We start from the raw sequence: 17,518 nt of genomic DNA, 5'->3' as shown, positions 1-17,518 counted from the left end.
CGGTAGAATGCTGAAAAAGAAGTCAGCGTGGTGCTTACACTTCTTTTGCACGTAGTAGACAGCTTGCCCGAACTTGTTAACGCTAAAGTCGAAATCTTTGTAGCGGTCTTCGGTAAGCCCTACTGTGATGACCACAATGTCTGCTTTATTCTTTCCGAGGGCTGCCGCAAAAGCTCCTCTTTGCACCGGCGTAATGTGGGAAGAGACATTCAGTTGATTAAGAGCCTGGGTAAAAGCGTTCCCGTCAATTGACTCACAAGAGTTGACAGCTCCTGTCTGATTGTACTCAACGCAGCCTATTCTCACTTTTTTTCGCGACAGCTCAGTCCAGGACCTCGGTCCCCGTGAAAATGCTTGCGTCGAAAGGAGAGAGTCATAGCTCGCTATCCATTTGGATCCAGGGTGTTTAATCAGCTTCAATACAGAGTTCATTATCGTTTTATTCGCACTCACCTCGGATGAATTCTTCCCATTCGTTGTCGGCAGTTGCAGCCACTTGGCGTGAGGGCAGATAGCCTCGCGCAACTCGGTAGTTTCTCCTAGGATGCGTTTCCAGCGGTTGTTTTGTACCACTACCAGAATATCTTTTTCATAGAGACACGTCACTGCAAGACCGTTCACGTACTGGTTCCAGTTCATGTACCATGAAAGAGCCTTTTGAGGTCGAGTTTAATGGAAGTGGAAACCCTTTTGGAAGTATAGTATTGCTTCACAAAGCAAGTGAATATTGACATTTTCTGGTATTACGGGCTTCTGTGGATCCTCAAGTTTCACTTTGTCTTGTCCTTGAACGAAGAACAAGCCATAAAATGCCACCAGCAAGACAATTTGGCATGGTGACATGACTAACATAAAAAAATATCACCACTTGGTTATACTTGCTTGTAGTCTCTTTTATCCAGACAGAGCATCGGCTTTGAGCATGGTTGGTCTGGTAAATTAAGGATTTCACTAGATAGATGTTCGCTGCGTTTAGTTCTCCTAAGTCCAGTCGTTAAAAGATCACTCGAGAAGGTGCTGGTGGGACTGACCGACAAACGAATTACACTTCTGAAGCCAACAGAGATTTCTGGGCGTACCGCTGTTAAATTTAATGTTAAATTCAATGTTTATTTTTATTGAAAGAATGGCTTATGAGACACCAGAAGTCACTGGACAGGTTTGAATGCTGCCATGTCATCATCTTTCGTTGTTCTTTTTTTGTTGCCTTTGCCACGAGGCTCATAACGCAACATTGGCAATTGTGAGGTGCCCTTCTTGCCAAAGTGTAAATGCTCAATTGGGGGTTATGATGAAAAGCACAGTGCTGTTGAAAGAAAATCTTGAATGATTTTGTTACGCGAGGTCGATCAATATAACAGGTGATCGCACAGTATTTAAACTGGGTGTTCAAATTTCGACAACTAAAGTGAGCCTCATCGATTTGCGGAGAAAGCCGCCAATTCGTCTTGCTCAGCCATATAGCGCGAGCTAAAGGCCATGGCCAAAGTTGCCATGTTCGCCTTGCAGCTTTTACACAATAAGGCAGCATTGAGTTTGATAGAAAAGAGCCTTTATAGGCAAGAAAGCCATACCTGCTAATCATATGTAGGTACCATTTTGTATGACCTGGTTCACAATCTTCCTTTAATATCCACAAGGATGTTACTCAAAGAAACATTTCACAATAGCACACATATGTGAATATCAGTACACTTTCTTTGTTACCACGTACACCGCGGTGATGTAGAGACCAGGGCGCTCGACTGCTGACCCGAAGGTCGCAGGTTTGATCCCGACGGCAGCGGTCGCGTTTTGATGAAGGCGAATTGCTAGATGCTCATGTGCAGTGCGATAAAACTGTACAATAAAGCACATCAGATCATTAAAATTTTCGAAGCCCTCCACTACAGCGTCTCTCATATTCAAACCGTAGTTTTGGACGTAAAACCCCAAATATTGTTATTTTGTCTTCATTGCTGCACGGTCTAAACTGGATGGTGACACGACAACAGTGTTGATTCAAACACACGGGAACTAACCTAGCGTTATAAGCGTTGTTATACACCGGAGATCCACGAAAATGTGGCCACCTCCTACCCAAGCAGCATCGTATCCCGCTTATGACTCAATAGCAAAGTGAAATGAATATAAATAATAAACGAATACTTGAAGTTTTTGTAATAATTTGGAACAAGGCTTTGCGTCGTTACTGGCAGCGTGGGCTAAGCGACACTTTTCGAAGAAAACGTGCAGGCGTAGCATAGTGGGGAGCTCTTCCTCCGAGAACCTGATGCAGCCTGCTTCAAGTCAGGTTTATGTTTGCGCAGGTCAGAGCATAAACAAAACAACATGCAGGTGTATTTGAACAGCACATTAATAAGCTCTCGTTGCTTCCAAAAGTTCATTCACAGTTGTGGAAATGAACTGCGCCACCTACTTTGACAGATCTTTTTTGTTTTCTTGGCTCACATGATTTGACGAGTGCATGAAGGGGAGTGGGGCTATAGCTAAGATGAGCTCACGGAATTATAGAGTGTCAAAGGAATGCCTAATGCAATGTCAATGGCCCGCTCTCCGTGCTTATCGATTCGGGGTTCAAAAATGGCGGCGCCTTCTAACGACGCATCATAACAAAGTTGCCTACGTTTGTCCGGCAAAAATTTGTACATCGACTCCTCGTACTGTAATAATATAGTGGGGGTGGGGGGGAGAGGAGTTGGCAAGTTTTATTTCCCTAAGGCACAATGCGTTTATGAGAGATGCCTTAGCAGAGAGCTTCAGATATTTACCACTTTAGTTTTAAAGACGATTGTCATTCTTGGGGACCTTCGATGCAAAAATATTGGTCTGTCTGTCTGTCTGTCTGTCTGTCTGTCTGTCTGTCTCTCTGTCTGTCTGTCTGTCTGTAGATTTGTCTGTTTGTCCACTCTTAGCAGTACCGGGTATTTGAAACGGCCGACCCCATTCGCGGCGCCCATTATTGTTGCTCATGCTTAAGCGTTCATACTTGTGCGATATTCAATTAAAAAGCAATCATTGCGCATATCTGAAGTGACATAACAACACGTCAATGTTTTTATGTGTGCCTTCATACTATAGAAGGCACACAAGTAATTCATACTATAGAAGGCACACACAAGTAATTCTAGGGCCGTAGCGTTAAACACGCTGCGCTGACAGTGCGATGCGGTGCTCAAAGGCAAGTGTTACCAACGCTTTGCTGAAACTACACGGTGGTAGCACCTACCCGCCGCTTTGCGTTTTACACCTTGTCGCCTCCGAGAATGGCACGCAACTTTCTCCGCAGGGCGCATGCCTTCCTTCGTTTTCGAAGATAACTGGCAGATGGCGCTCGCGTCTAACGTGCCTCTATGCGCTCGTTCGCCTCCGCTGCACGCTCGAGGCAGTCTAACGCAGCGCCTCCGGAATACCATTCACCACTTCTCTTGCGCAGAACATCAAATAAATGTTTTGAGCACTCTCTTCACACGCAAGACTATCGTCTTTCGACGACATTTGCAGATAACATGCAGCTACGGGGCCAATGTTTTTAACGTGCACTTAAATATAGGCACGTGGGCCTCTGGCATTTTGCTTATCAGTCAGTCTAAAATAATATCAACCTAAATTCTTCATTTTTTAAATATTTGATTTGTAGTTTTTCTTACTTAAGTTTATTAAAATACCTATTTCTAGCCTATAGAAGAACTATTGCAAAGAGAATGCTGAAAAAGTTCACCTAATGCTCAGTCAATCCCCTGCATTAAGTATAAGGCATGAGAGGAAGACAAGAAGAAGAAGAAGCCGTCGTCTCTGCTTCATGTTCCCGCCTCAGTAACTTTAGATATTGCTAAAGCTTACACGTCAAACTAATTCGCTTACGCAAATGGGTTTAGCAAATTACTTCGTGGTAACGGTTTACTTCTTTTTCAAAGTTAGAGAATTTTAATTCTCTTAATCTGGCGTGTCTTCTTCAAAGTATGAACGAACTAGAGGTCTCCCTCAAGGTTTTGGTACAATCAGTATTAATATTTAATGTTTTATTGTGCACCATTCCAGTACAATATGACGTACAGGTGTATGTATACACTTACGACATCGCAGTTTTTGCTACTGCTACAGATGTACATACACTATATCAGATGCTACAGTTTCATATGAACGCTCTGGGACGTGGTCAGATGACATTATTATGTCATAAACATCAGGAAAAGAGCGATCGTATTTTTGCCGCTAAATGTTCCAGAGCAGATTTCAATGCTTTACAGACAGGACATTATCTCACAGATGAAATAGATTAAATACTTAGGAGTGACTTGTACTAAAAACCTCAATTACAGTCCGCATATAGAAAATGTGGCAACTAAAGGAGCACGGGCACTTAGGATGCTTCGTAGACTCAGCAGTAAACGATCGGCTTTACGTCGTGGTGTGCTGGTCCTGACATACCGTTTGTGTATTCGCCCGCTATTGCAGGTTGGCTGTGTCTCTTTTTCTGGAGCACCCGCCCACAAAATTCAACCACTGGTACTTCTAGAACGCGAAGTGTTACGATTATGGCTTGGGCTCCCTGAATTTGTCGCAATTTATATTCTATATAGGGAAGCACGCCTGCTTTCTCTTCGTGCAACGTTCCAAGTACTGGCGTTCCGTACCTACCTAAAAATATATGCATCCCCACAGGGGAGGTCAAGGTAAGTTTTCATTAATGATCCGACGTCTTTTTTTTTAACCAACAGTGGTCTAGATTAAGGTGCCCACAAGTCATTGTCGTACAGGAGCTCTTGGAAACATTACAAGTAAACCTTCGTGAAGTACGACTAAGAATACCTGTTCAAACATTGAAAATAGAATTTGAGTATATATTTTGGAATAATTGCGAAGATCTTCCCAGTGGGTACCTAAGTGGTATTTCGAAAGACACTAGGCAAGATTAGAAATAAAGACCGTAATAGCAACTGATGCTTAAGTTTGCGAAGAAAAGGAAGGAGTCGGAATTGCATCTTCAGAGTTAGATCGATCTTTTTTAATTCGTTTACCTGATTTTATACCTCTTTATCTAGCGAAATTACTTGCAGTTCTCTTAGCTATATGTAAAGTGTCTCAATCTTTAACAAATTGTATCATTTTTACAGACTGCCTGTCTGCGTGTATTTCACAACTGCATCTAATATGTTCAACACTTTTCGGAATGTTTCACGCTTGCCTCAAGACATTTACGAGTCATTCTCTTGGTGCGGATGCCACGACATAAAGGTTTAACCCTCAATGAATATGCAGATGCACACGCAGTGACCACACATAATGGTCCCATATTTTCTATATTACCGACGCTAGCATTTATCGCCGTGGCACACTTTGACAAAATTGTCATATTCGATCATTTTGAAAACTCTCGCTTGGCAATATCAGATTTTTTTCATTGAAAGTGCCACCCTTAGAAAAATCGACGGTGCTCCTCTAAAATGGCGGAGATATCAATAAAAAGACTACGATGCTGAGTTCCCCCCCCCCCCCCCCTCCCGCAAAATTTTTATCAACACAGGTCTGGTCTGGCACAGTCTCCCCTATGCCTCCACTGCAACGAGAGTGAATCTCTGCATCATTTCTTCTTAAAATACAGGTTATTTACAAATCAAAGAAAATGACTGTTAGAAGGACCTCTCCGTAGGTTGCCTTTAAATTCATCCCTTCCGGTGGATCTTTCCTTCGGAGGAACGCAAAAGGGATTTCGTCACAGGAACGTTTGCAAGGCTGTATTCAATTTTGTAAAGGAAACAAAACGAATAGAATGTCAAGCTGACGCATAAATTCACTTTATTCTCAACCATAGCAGCTTGCTGGGTTTTCTTTTTATTACTTCTATTTACTCTATATCTAATCATTGTTTACCAATCTGTTTTTTGTTAAAACATACATATCTAAACATCCCGGCTGGTAAAACATTTAGATCTCAATGATGACGCACCGTCCGTTGTACGGCCTATTCCCCATAGTTGGTTGCGCCAGGGCTCTCAGTAACAACCAACCAACACCCACAATCGCGTTGCATACGTCGTCGAGCTGGCGCAGTCGTCGACGAACCATGCCAAGGGAACCGGAGCCACTCACCCGGCTGCTCAGCCTGCGCAAGGCAACCATTGCCCGCTCTCCGTTTGTTGCGATATATTTAATATGAGATTGCCAGTTCAGATGTTCAATATATATAACTCTGATGTAATTTAATAAATCCACTTGCTGGATACCGTGCTGCTTGTAAGAGATATTCTCACCGGATCGCTAATGAAAAAAACAATAATAGCACAGTTATTGGTATTAAGACTGAACTGTAAACAATCTAGCCAATTCTCTAGCTCACTCAAATACGACTGAAAAATATTGTGAAGATGTTTTGCCAGCAATCATAGCAAAAAAAAAAGCTATGTGGTCCGCATAAACATAAGCCTGCGGCCCTGATCGAATGGGAATAGTACACATCAAGATGTTAAATATTGCTGGTGAATGTGCTGACCCTTCAGAGACGCCTCGCCTAAGCTTGTGCTTGCAGGAAGAAAAGCCATCCTCAACGCAGTAAAACTTACTTTCTTTTAAGAATTTTGTCAGCCATGCTTCAATAAAAGCATGGAATTCGTTGTACCATAAATGATTTATTAACATAGATTGTGTTGACACTATTGAATGTTTTATATATCTCAAAATAACGAAAGTTACGTACTGTTTTGTTCTAACGCTCGGCAATGCGAACATTACTTTCGTGGTCTACATGCGTATACCATATTGAATGTCCAGATCTAAAGCCAATTTGACTAGGGCTCAGTAGCTGTTGGTCATTAAGAAATGTTATTGTATAACCATGAAGGGCCTTTTCAATAGGTTTTACTACATTTGATGTAAATGCTATTGGTCTTATATTGTCAATATTAAAGCCGGCCCGCCACTTTTTAAGCAGTGATATAATTTTAGCAATCTTCCACTCATGAGCTATCCATGAATTCCTAATCGAGCAGTTTATTAGGCTTAGGTTATCATTGGGGAATTCCCGATTATGATTAGCATTGCGCTTTTGCACTTTCATTAACATCGGGTGCGGCTTCTGTACAGTAACTGTGCGCGCGCTCTTAGAAACAGCGCTACGAAACCAGCGTCCCGGCTAGATCCACATGAAACACAAAGGCTACCTGCACTCTCACACTCTTCTTTTTTTTCTTTTCCTTTTGTTTCATTTTTCTTGTGTCACAGGTCCTACTTCTCTAGATGGCTGGTGGCCGATCCCCTGGGGTGGGTTGTGCCATTCTTTCGGTAACATCATCATCATCACTTTGGTCAATCAGCCGACCAATCATGGCGGCAAACAAGCAAGCAAGCTTCAATCCTGTTACGCGCGTCATTTTCGACCTCGATGGCGTCGTTTTAGGTGAGTGGAATAATTATTAGGCACTGCAGCTTGCATTCTCTTAACTCTGAACATCATTCATGTGCTGGATAAGATACTGCGTGCCAGCGGCTTTTTTTTATCCTTTTTACAACTTGGAATAAGTCAGCGCAGCGAACGAATATTACCTATTCCGAACTCCAGAATGTCGCTAAATAAGAATTCACCACCCAGTAAGGTTAATCAGCGAAATTGAAACGTGCGTCTTTATTGAACGGTATCCTGTCCTACCTTCTGAATTTTTTACCACCACATTAAAAGATGCGGATTTCAAACTTTTCGTTTGTTGACGTTAGTTTAAAGGATTATGAGGACACCCAAAGGATCTTACGAGTAGTGATTCACGATGTGGCTGGTGTCATTCCCAGTAATATATGCTGAAAAAAATCTGAAGTGAAACTAAGGCAGTCGCAAAGACTCTTCGAGGTAGTGTATGGTAAAATTGTTTCGTCAATATGTTTTCTGAACACTTACACAGTGCCAGGTTTTCCCACTCGGCATCAGGCTCAAATGCCTCAGAAAATGGCTTTATTAGGAAGCCCACTATCTAAATAACACATCTAACAACCTTCCTCTATATTCGGCATCGAATGGCTCTAGCCATCCCCAAAAGCGCCCGCAAGTTTCAGCAGTCGAGCAGACCATAATCAATCAACATGATTTTAAGGCAAAAGCCTTTAATATCTCATACTGATGGTGTCCGTCCGTCCATGCCCTGTAACCGTGTCAGCTGTGGCCTCTCACCGTCACACTCTTTCAGCAGTTACGTCGTTGTTGAAAGTGTAAAAGAGGAAGAGAAACAAAAACAAGAAGTATAACAAATGAAAACAATAAAGAGCTGGAATAGTCAGTTGAATAGCCAAAGGCTTTCATCGAACACATTTTCAAATTTACAGTGTCCATCAGTATTCTTTATGGAATATGCGAGAATCGTTAGCCGATTTGAATAATCGGTGTTACAGTGTTGTTAAGTTGCAAGACCTGGCAGGGAACAATTAGGAGCTGCAAGACAGTTCAATTTAATTTCATTTACAAACAGCGATTTCAAAGCAATCATCAAACGAATCGGAAAACGCATTTTGTCTGGCGATGCTTTTGCAATATACCCTTAACCATCAAAATCCATCATTTGTGTGAGAAAAAACATTTTTTACTATAACAAGCTTTTTATGTCGTACATTGTGTTCGATGAGTGAACACAGTGATTTATGCATGAATTATTCCTTGGTTTTCGGACTTAATCAGCACATGTGTAGGCTAGCGTATACAGTGAAAATGTTGCAAGTTGAAGCATACATTATTGATCACAATTGCTTTAATGTACCAGTGCTTTGAAAAGGCCTGTTTTTCGAAAAATAATAAATCCATGACTCGTCTCTTGCTTATGGAGCAAAAGCAAGCATTCACCTGGAACAAATAAACATTCAAATAATGAGTATTTATAGCTGTCTCGTCATATGTACTGAACGTTGACTGCATTACTATTTGCTCTTAATAGTTTTACGTTTCCATACTCATGCATTCGTTACAAGACACATTGCATGTTTGATCTTATTCTTAGTAGCCTGATCAAAATAAAACTTTTGTCAATGCGCCATTAAAACTTTCTCTCTGTTCAAATGCACTTTCAGTGTTTTCAGTCGGATCACATTATATTCGAGCGCTCCTTGGGTGAGAATGCTAGAGTGACCACTCTATTCCTCGCAATACCAGCCCAGAATACAACATTTTGCTTGCGGTTGACCTCTGAGCTCAGCCAATGTCTGCTTGATTGATTTGTGGGGTTTAACGTCCCAAAACTACCATATGATTATGAGAGACGCCGTAGTGGAGGGCTCCGGAAATTTCGACCACCTGGGGTTCTTTAACGTGCACCCAAATCTGAGCACACGGGCCTACAACATTTCGGCCTCCATCGGAAATGCAGCCACCACAGCCGGGATTTGATCCCGCGACCTGCGGGTCAGCAGCCGAGTACCTTAGCCACTAGACCATCGTGGCGGGGCCCAATGTCTGCTTCGTCCTCGCACGTGTGTCATAGCTTCAGCGCTATATTTATCGTGGTTCGTACATCGCCACCCTGGCGATCGAAGCACGTAGTTCTCAGCCGCTTCCGCGGTCGAATGTGGCCGCTCGCTGATACGATGCCAGCGCGTAACGTCAAAGGCTGGCTATATTGTGGCATATTCAAATGCAGTACTGCGTATCATATTACCCTATTCATTTCTTTTGTTTTGAAAGCTATGAATAAAAACAGGGGCCTCGTTCTGCGCGAGCAGGCGGGCGAGCAGAAAAGGTTCTGCTCTTGCTGTTCTGTCGCGCAGCGTCAGACAGCTCACTGAACCAAATTTTGCGTGTTTGATAGATTTGTTAATAGAGAGACGGCATGCAGTGGAACTCAGGATGAATAGGCCGAACTTACCCGGTACTTTGTCAAGAATAAAATGATCATATGTTGCATCATACGGCATACAAAAATTTCATCTTATCATCTTATAGAAACGCCAAGCCACTTAAACAGCACCGTGCCATCAAACATGCGATACGCATATAGTCTGCATGGTTTGCAAGAAGTTACGTAAGAGGAATCTCTGTTGTTGAAAACACATGGCGACGCAGCGATGCTTGTTGAGTCATAGCTCATCGAGGTTCGTAGAGTCATACCGTTTCAATCACACTGCTTGAGGTTTTTCAAAAACGTTCTTTTCACCGTGTTAAAGGGGCCATCTAACACTTTCGATGGCTTCATAGTTTTACATGTTTGTCTAGCTGGTTGCGTACACTGACTGCTTAAGAGATAAGTGCCGCAAAAACAGCATTGATAGGGCCACGCAGTGCAAAGCCAGTCAGCATAGAGATATCGAAATACAATAAAATGTATGCTTACCATCAACTCAATTTTCGCGGGCTCACCTTACTGCGTTTCCCTCGCCCTCTGACGTCCAAAGGTTGCCCAATGAAATGAACTGAAAACTCTACCGTACAGGAAGCTCGCATGACATATTGCCTGTTACGTCTTGCGTAATAAGGTGTCGCTGGTGATGCAGACAGTTACGCGGCTCACTTTTATCTTCTTTCCTCTCTTTCAAGAATCACTTACAGCGTAATAAGGACGCCATTGCTATGGTAACAAGCAAGGCGGTACTTGAAGAGGGAACGACACATGCGAAACGAGCCAGCTCGCGAACGCTTCTGTATTGTTTTGTAGCTTTACGGATATTTATTTTTCCAATTACGTGTATATATCAACGCTCTTACGTAGTTTTTTATTTTATTTTCTTCAATAATGGCGCCAGCGTCTCCAGCGCGTTTTCTTCAGCACATTGCGTTCGGCGCATCCTTTGACCAGCTGGGCAGTTTTCAAGTTGGAAAGGTTGAAGAGCTTTATTCTCTATCGCGCCGAGGGAATAATCATGCTAATTAAAAAATAAAACAAATAGCGATTTCTATTTTGATGCAATGCTGTGATCACATTTAACGTTACAAGTATCAAGTCATATGGCGGCAATCTTCCGGCGTCGTTTCCGCTCGCAGTAGTTCTTGTGAGCGCCACAACGAGTTATGCAGTCGGCACCGATGTTTTCAAGCTTTAGAGGACCCCTATAGGCTGTTCGACACTGACTGACGACGCACACGGTAGGCATAGCGAGGGCTAAGCCCCCTCAGAACATGCGGTAAAATACAGTCTCACGCAACGAGTAAAACACAAAAAAAAAACACTTGGATGTTGCGCCAAGTGAGCGAACGCAACAGGTCACGAAGCCTGAATATATTTGAACGCGGATCCAAGAAAATCACTTTCGCTGTTATTCCTCAGTATGCACACTCAAAACGCGAAAATCGCCATGTTGTCTCTTCTTTTCTAGGTTCCTATAAATTCATCATTTGGACCACAATAGAGCTAACCTACGCGGTTTGTAAGTTCTCTTACGTGATGTTTCACTGAAGTCGCATGTTGATGCCTATGGCGGCCAGTATGTTCGCACGGTCGTTGCAGCAGCCCGAAAAAAGTGAGGTTTAAAACGGGCATCATTATTATAGGCAGGATATAGAACCGAAATACGTCAAAATTGGCATGTCGAATCTTTACTGAAGAAGGGAAAATTAGAACCGGGCAGCTTCATTTTCATTTCACGGCCCCTTTAAGCTTTGTCTTCCTCCATGGTTATTATCTTAGCTCTGAAGAGCTCTCTCATTTCAAAGGTATTGACGGAGGTGCCTAGGAAGGCATCCGCATGGTGTTCAAGGTAGAGCACCGGATGCCTAACCTATAACGAGCGTGCCAGCGTTACCTTACGTACAGAACCCAAAAGATGCGCTCCCGAGAGAGGGCACATCCGCTTCTCTTCACCTACAACTTGTAAACAAAATGCGTACATCGTGCTGCTGCTAGTCAATCGACAATCTTGATTTAACCATTCTACCACACTATTTTTGTTGGCACATTAAATTTAATGGCACCGTCTCCAACCAGCAAAACTCTTATAAGCTGTTAAAGGATGGGCTAATTACCCCAAAGTTGCAAACGGGCTGCGCGATGTTTTGTAGTGGAGTACTCGCTGTTATTCTTCGTTTGCTGCTCTTTTCTTTTGTTTTTGTTTTTTTGAATTCAAACAAAGAAACACATAGGTGTATTTCTAGGTATATAGCATTCACTAAATATGCTCGCTGCAGAAGTAGCGGCCACATTTTATACATTGTTCTCTACACCAGAACGTTCTCACTCAATTTATCTTCACTAGCAGTATATAACTTCCAGTTGTGCGTTACGCGATAATGAGCAGTGCACTAACGCTTCACCAATACGCTTATGCTACAAAGTATTATTATGATGCACTTCAGTGTATGTGTTGCTTCGGAAAATACTTATTTAATGCAAAGGAGTTCTGCGGAGACCCGATGGACGCGGGATTGTTAAGAAAAATAAAGTAGACGACCACGTGCTAGTAGCACGAACTCACAACGAAATCCGTGTGGATTGCTCAGAAAGACAGGCCTCTTAGTTGCCGCAAAATTCACCCAGCTCCAGGGATCGAAACAGCGAGAAACGCCTTTCTGGATAAACGCCTTTCCGGGGTGGTCGCTTTACTAATTGAGCTCACCAGGAAGCACAATTCGCAGCGCGAGGGCGATTTTATCAACAAGTTGAAGTACATGGACACGAGTAGTGCAGTTGAGTTCTGCGGAGACCGGCAAGGCGGTAGAAGCGATAAGAAAAAAAAAATAGAAAACCACGCGTTAGTGCATGGTTGTCTATTGGTACTGTATTTTTTCTGATAATATTTAGTTTTATAGCGTGGTCACTGTTCGTCTTTCGTACATGGAGATTGAAGCATGTTGTGTTTGCCCTCTGTGCGGCGTCTCACTTTAGTTTCAATACTATTCATCATTCATCTGTAAAGCCATGCCCATAAGCGGAACATGGAACTGTTTATTTAGTCTATAGCATATCATCACACCGTTGTTGTTGTTTCTTACCACTACTCTTTTGTGTGCATGTGACGAGCTCAACTTTCTCAAAGGTATTACAGCGAGCACCATCCTTCTTTCATCAGCTTCACCAAATCAAGTCTTTTTTATTTTATTCCAGTTCTATTAGGTAAACTACTAACAAGTGAGGAAGCTTTTTAACCTACCCCTAAGTATATTTTGTACATCTTTCGTCTCGAAGATGCAGACAAGGTGTACACAGCCGCCGTGGAAGAAGTGGCCGGACGGTACGGAAAGACATACACGTGGGAGCTGAGGAAGAGAGTGATGGGAATGCCGGATGCCGATGCAGCCCGGATCGTCATTGACACACTGGAGCTACCGATCAGTCAGGACTACTACTTGTACGAACTGGACCACTTGTACAAAAATTCACTACCCAACTCAAAGGTCATGCCCAGTGAGTCTCCTCGAAAAAGAGGTAATCGGCTTTCCTTTTCTACACATAGGTTACCGAAACTTGCGCAATAAAGTTAGGTAGCATTGATCCCGATATATTACCACGCTTGAGGATATAGACCTTAATGATTATTTCTGATGCGTCCGGTTGCTGTACTCGATGACCATCTATTTATGCAAAAAAAATTTCGCTAAGAAAAACATGTGCAGAATTGCGCCTTAAGACAGAGCAGCCGGGCTCGTCAAATCATTTCGGCAATGCTGACTTTAAACCACCTCCGGAGCTTGGGCAACAGATACCACGCAATTGAGGGCACATTCATAATGGTGAGAAGTTGCGTACGTACATACTTGCTAGCTTGTATACAGCTCCTAAGATATCAGTGGAGTTACTCCCGGTGAAGTCGCCCCGCCGCGGTGGTCTAGTGGCTAAGGTACTCGGCTGCTGACCCGCAGGTCGCGGGTTCGATTCCCGGCTGCGGCGGCTGCATTTCCGATGGAGGCGGAAATGTTGTAGGCCCGTGTGCTCAGATTTGGGCGCACGTTAAAGAACCCCAGGTGGTCAAAATTTCCGGAGCCCTCCACTACGGCGTCTCTCATAATCATATGGTGGTTTTGGGACGTTAAACCCCACAAATCAATCAATCAATCAATCCCGGTGAAGTCGGTAGGGCTTCCGTAGTAGCTCAAGCTTACACGTTCCCAGGGTTCGGCCTTTATATAGGCTTGATGTGATAAGAGACACGCCGTTAGTTGTTCATCGTAGGCCTGGCCAGGGTTGCCGCTGAATTTCGAATGAGGTTTGCCAAACGACGAGCAAAACAGCGCCAAAAGTCGCCATTTTCATGAAATTTCGCCAAGAAATTTGTCCCAGTACATAGGTCTGGCGTGCCTAGAGATAAAAATTGAAAATCATGTATAGCCCCGTAAAGTATGTTGCCATTTAAAAACTCCAGTCGCATCACTCGCTTCACCAAGAGAGCAATTAGAAAGGGCATGCATGCACTAGCATCATTTGTGAATCTAGCGCCTCATAACAAAGTTTTGTGACGAGTTCAGTCGTAGCGAATACAGGATGAAGCAGTCGCTACAAGAGAGCGTCAGCGTGCGTAGCTTTGCTGCATATTTCGAGAATTCCGCTGCAGTGTAATCATACGTATGATAAGCAAAGAACCTAATTACGAAGCTTCTGAAGTATATTCAAAAGCAATGCGCAGCTGTTTCAATGCGCGCACCACTCTTTCTGTGTGGCCACGCTCGCGCTGTACATTCGCCGAGCTATATAGTTTCTGAACTATGCCCAAAGAAGCCCCACTTCTTGGGCCACCTGAAAAGTATATTGAAGAATTTATACTCAACATACAAAATTAAAGGGTGCCGCAGCAGTGAAAACGTTGACAAGCTATTCACGACAGTTGGAGCTGCGGTGGGTAGACAAAACCTATATCCATCAAATAGCCACTTCAGAAGCGAAACATTTAAGACGCTAGTGTCCATTCCTATGCTGGCAATGAGAAGCCGAAGGACTGAGCGTTCTTTGTCAGAGTTAGTGTCTTAATGCAGTACTTCTCTTATCCACTCTCATGAGCGAGAAGCAAATACTGCGGGTAGAGAGCGAAGGAGTGTGAGAAGCACAAGGAGTGTCAAAAATGTGATCTCGGTAGGCGCCGATGGCTCAGTTGGCTAAGCACGTGGTTCCTATTGGCCCGGATTGATAAGTCATTGGTTTGATGTTCGCGTGTCCACATTTCCAAAGTTTCTCTTTTCTGGTTCACTTTTTTGATGCTGTACATGTTTTAACAACGACATATGCTTGACAGAAATACGTCAGTAAGGACTTGGTGGACCCCATCATGCAACGCTTTTGTGCTGATATATCCTGACGGTGCACAATGCTCACAACATTACTGAACCAACATGACATAACTAGCACGTATATATATTTACCTTCTCTAATGGCGGGTACAATTTACCTGAAAGTTTGCGAATTCCGACAGCATTACCAGACGTACTATTCACTTTACAACCAGGTGCCGAGCAGCTGATACGCCACCTCCATGCGCACGGCGTTCCTATCGCGGCCAACACTAGCTCCGTACCGCTTTCTTTCGGGCTCAAGATGACGCACCATGAAGATGCCTTGTTGCTCTTCAACCATGCGTTCATATCGGGTGGTGATCCGGAGCTGAAACATGGCAAACCAAACCCCGACATCTTCCTCATCTCAGCGTCCAAGTTTCATGACCATCCAGCACCCGAAAAGGTATTGTCACGGCCTGAAAATATGACTTAGTATGACAATGACGAAGTACTAAGTAGAACGCACTTGGACTGCAGCAGCGTTTTATGCTTTTGCTCACAAATATATCCCATATACCTGGAGGATTACAAAAGGAGCTCAACCTAATTTGAGGGCGACACTTCGAGCAACAGAAAGTAAATAAATAGGGGTAACTCTAAGGAACAAGAAGAAAGTTGAGTGTATAGGGGAACGAAGGGTGTTAAGGAAACCGTAGTGGAAATTAAGATGAAAAAAATGGCCATGGGCAGGGAGGGCACTTGGCTTGAAGGCAAGACAACCTCTGGTCATTATTGGGGCACTGACACAAAGCCTGTGTGGTCTATTCCCAGAAACATTTGTATATCATCTGCAAAATGTCAACTGCGAATATTGCTTGGCAGGTATTTTAAAATAATTTTGATGTTTGCGTGAGCCCTCAACTCTATCGGGCCATTAACACCATAGAGGGGACCCTTTTGGTACCCCCTACTACCCTCACGTCACCACGCTGCAGTTAACAAAACTAGTTAGGGTGATGTCATAGCTGCCATTTTTCTTTTGCCACGCTTGTTCCCGCAGTCTTTTATTTCTCGGACGCTGGTTGCGAGTGCGTGCACGTGGCGCACGCTTAGAAAGTTTCGTGTTTAGCGACATTTCAGTACCGTTTTCTATTCGAAAGCAATTCTTGATGCGTACCGTGCGAAACTGTGTCGATGTTCTATGTGGTGACGCAGTCAAAAGCTGCACATGCTAGGTGGCGACAGTTGCACCGAGTTTTTGCAGCTCTTTCAAATGGAAACTGAAACCGGTCGATAATGACGAGCCTGTAATTATTTATCTGCAGCAAACAATGTGTCGTGTCATGACTAACAGGCTCCCAGCAACACATTGAAGCATGAAACCTTATGGCAAAGTTTTAGCAGCAATATGGCAAGTTTGGCCAGTTCTGTTACGTTCATAATTGAAAATTTTCTTGAAGCGCACTAAAAACAGATGGACATAAGAGGCTGACAAGGACAGTGCTTGTTTTCACACTTATCTCGACACCTAGTACTTGTAAAATATAACAAATTATACATAATATGTACAATTTTTGTAATCCTGACAAGAGAGGTTTCTGTTGCACCCTGTTCTGATGCACATGCGCGAAACACTATGTATCCGCTTTAAATACCTTTTCTGATTAATAAACCATCAGTTGTGAGAGCAAGCGCTCTCCTTGTCAGCCCCTTGATTCCGTCCGTTTTTTAGTGCGCTTCAACAAATTTTTAATTATGTCAAAGGTTTGGTTTCAGCACCCCTTTAAGGATCACAGACTGGATTCCAAGAGAAGGCAAGCGGGTGAAGGGGAGAGACAAAGTCGAGTGAGCAGATGAGGTTAGACGTTTGTGGGTATAAAGTTGCAGCAACAAGAACAGGACCGAGTTTAGTGGCGGACATGGGAAAGGCCTTTGTTCTACAGTGGGTATACTCAGGATGATGGAGATGACGATGATGATGATTATGATGATATCCCCGTCATGTCCTTGGTGGAGGTGCCAAGCTGCTTGGTCCGTCTTCATAGTAGCATCGATCGCCGTCCGCTGCAAAGATATACCTCTTGGGGTTGTAGTGAGTCGTACCCTGTGAAATGCTGCAACAGATACTGACTTCTAACGAACAGCAAATTTTTTCTGTGCACACAGCTGTCTAACATATTGTCATGTTTACATCAACTTCAGTAAAAAAAAAGGCGTTGCTTCAATGCAAGTAGAGAACGCATCGATGTAATTCATGCGTTTCGGTTTCTCTAGCTTATAACGTGTCGATGGCTCGTCAAGCGAAAAAACTTATGACGTCATCGGCGTACCACGTTGGCGGTGTTTTCGGGGCAAATTTAACACGAGTTATGCAAAGATCATCACCACGTGAACAGGTCACACGGAACGTCATCC

General features: G+C 43.4%; 1 protein-coding gene across 1 annotated transcript; it reads left to right on the top strand.

Annotated features, from left to right (window-relative positions):
- Positions 1-7,323: 7,323 nt before the first annotated feature.
- Positions 7,324-15,596, top strand: LOC142767884 (pseudouridine-5'-phosphatase-like). The gene is made up of 3 exons (XM_075870128.1): positions 7,324-7,396; positions 13,092-13,304; positions 15,334-15,596. Exons 1-3 carry the CDS (start codon positions 7,324-7,326, stop codon positions 15,594-15,596), a joined length of 549 nt encoding a protein of 182 aa, XP_075726243.1.
- Positions 15,597-17,518: the final 1,922 nt, after the last annotated feature.

Source organism: Rhipicephalus microplus, chromosome 7 (assembly GCF_043290135.1).
Source record: "Rhipicephalus microplus isolate Deutch F79 chromosome 7, USDA_Rmic, whole genome shotgun sequence".
NCBI lineage: Eukaryota > Metazoa > Arthropoda > Arachnida > Ixodida > Ixodidae > Rhipicephalus > Rhipicephalus microplus.
This window is presented reverse-complemented; position numbering and strand designations above follow the sequence as displayed.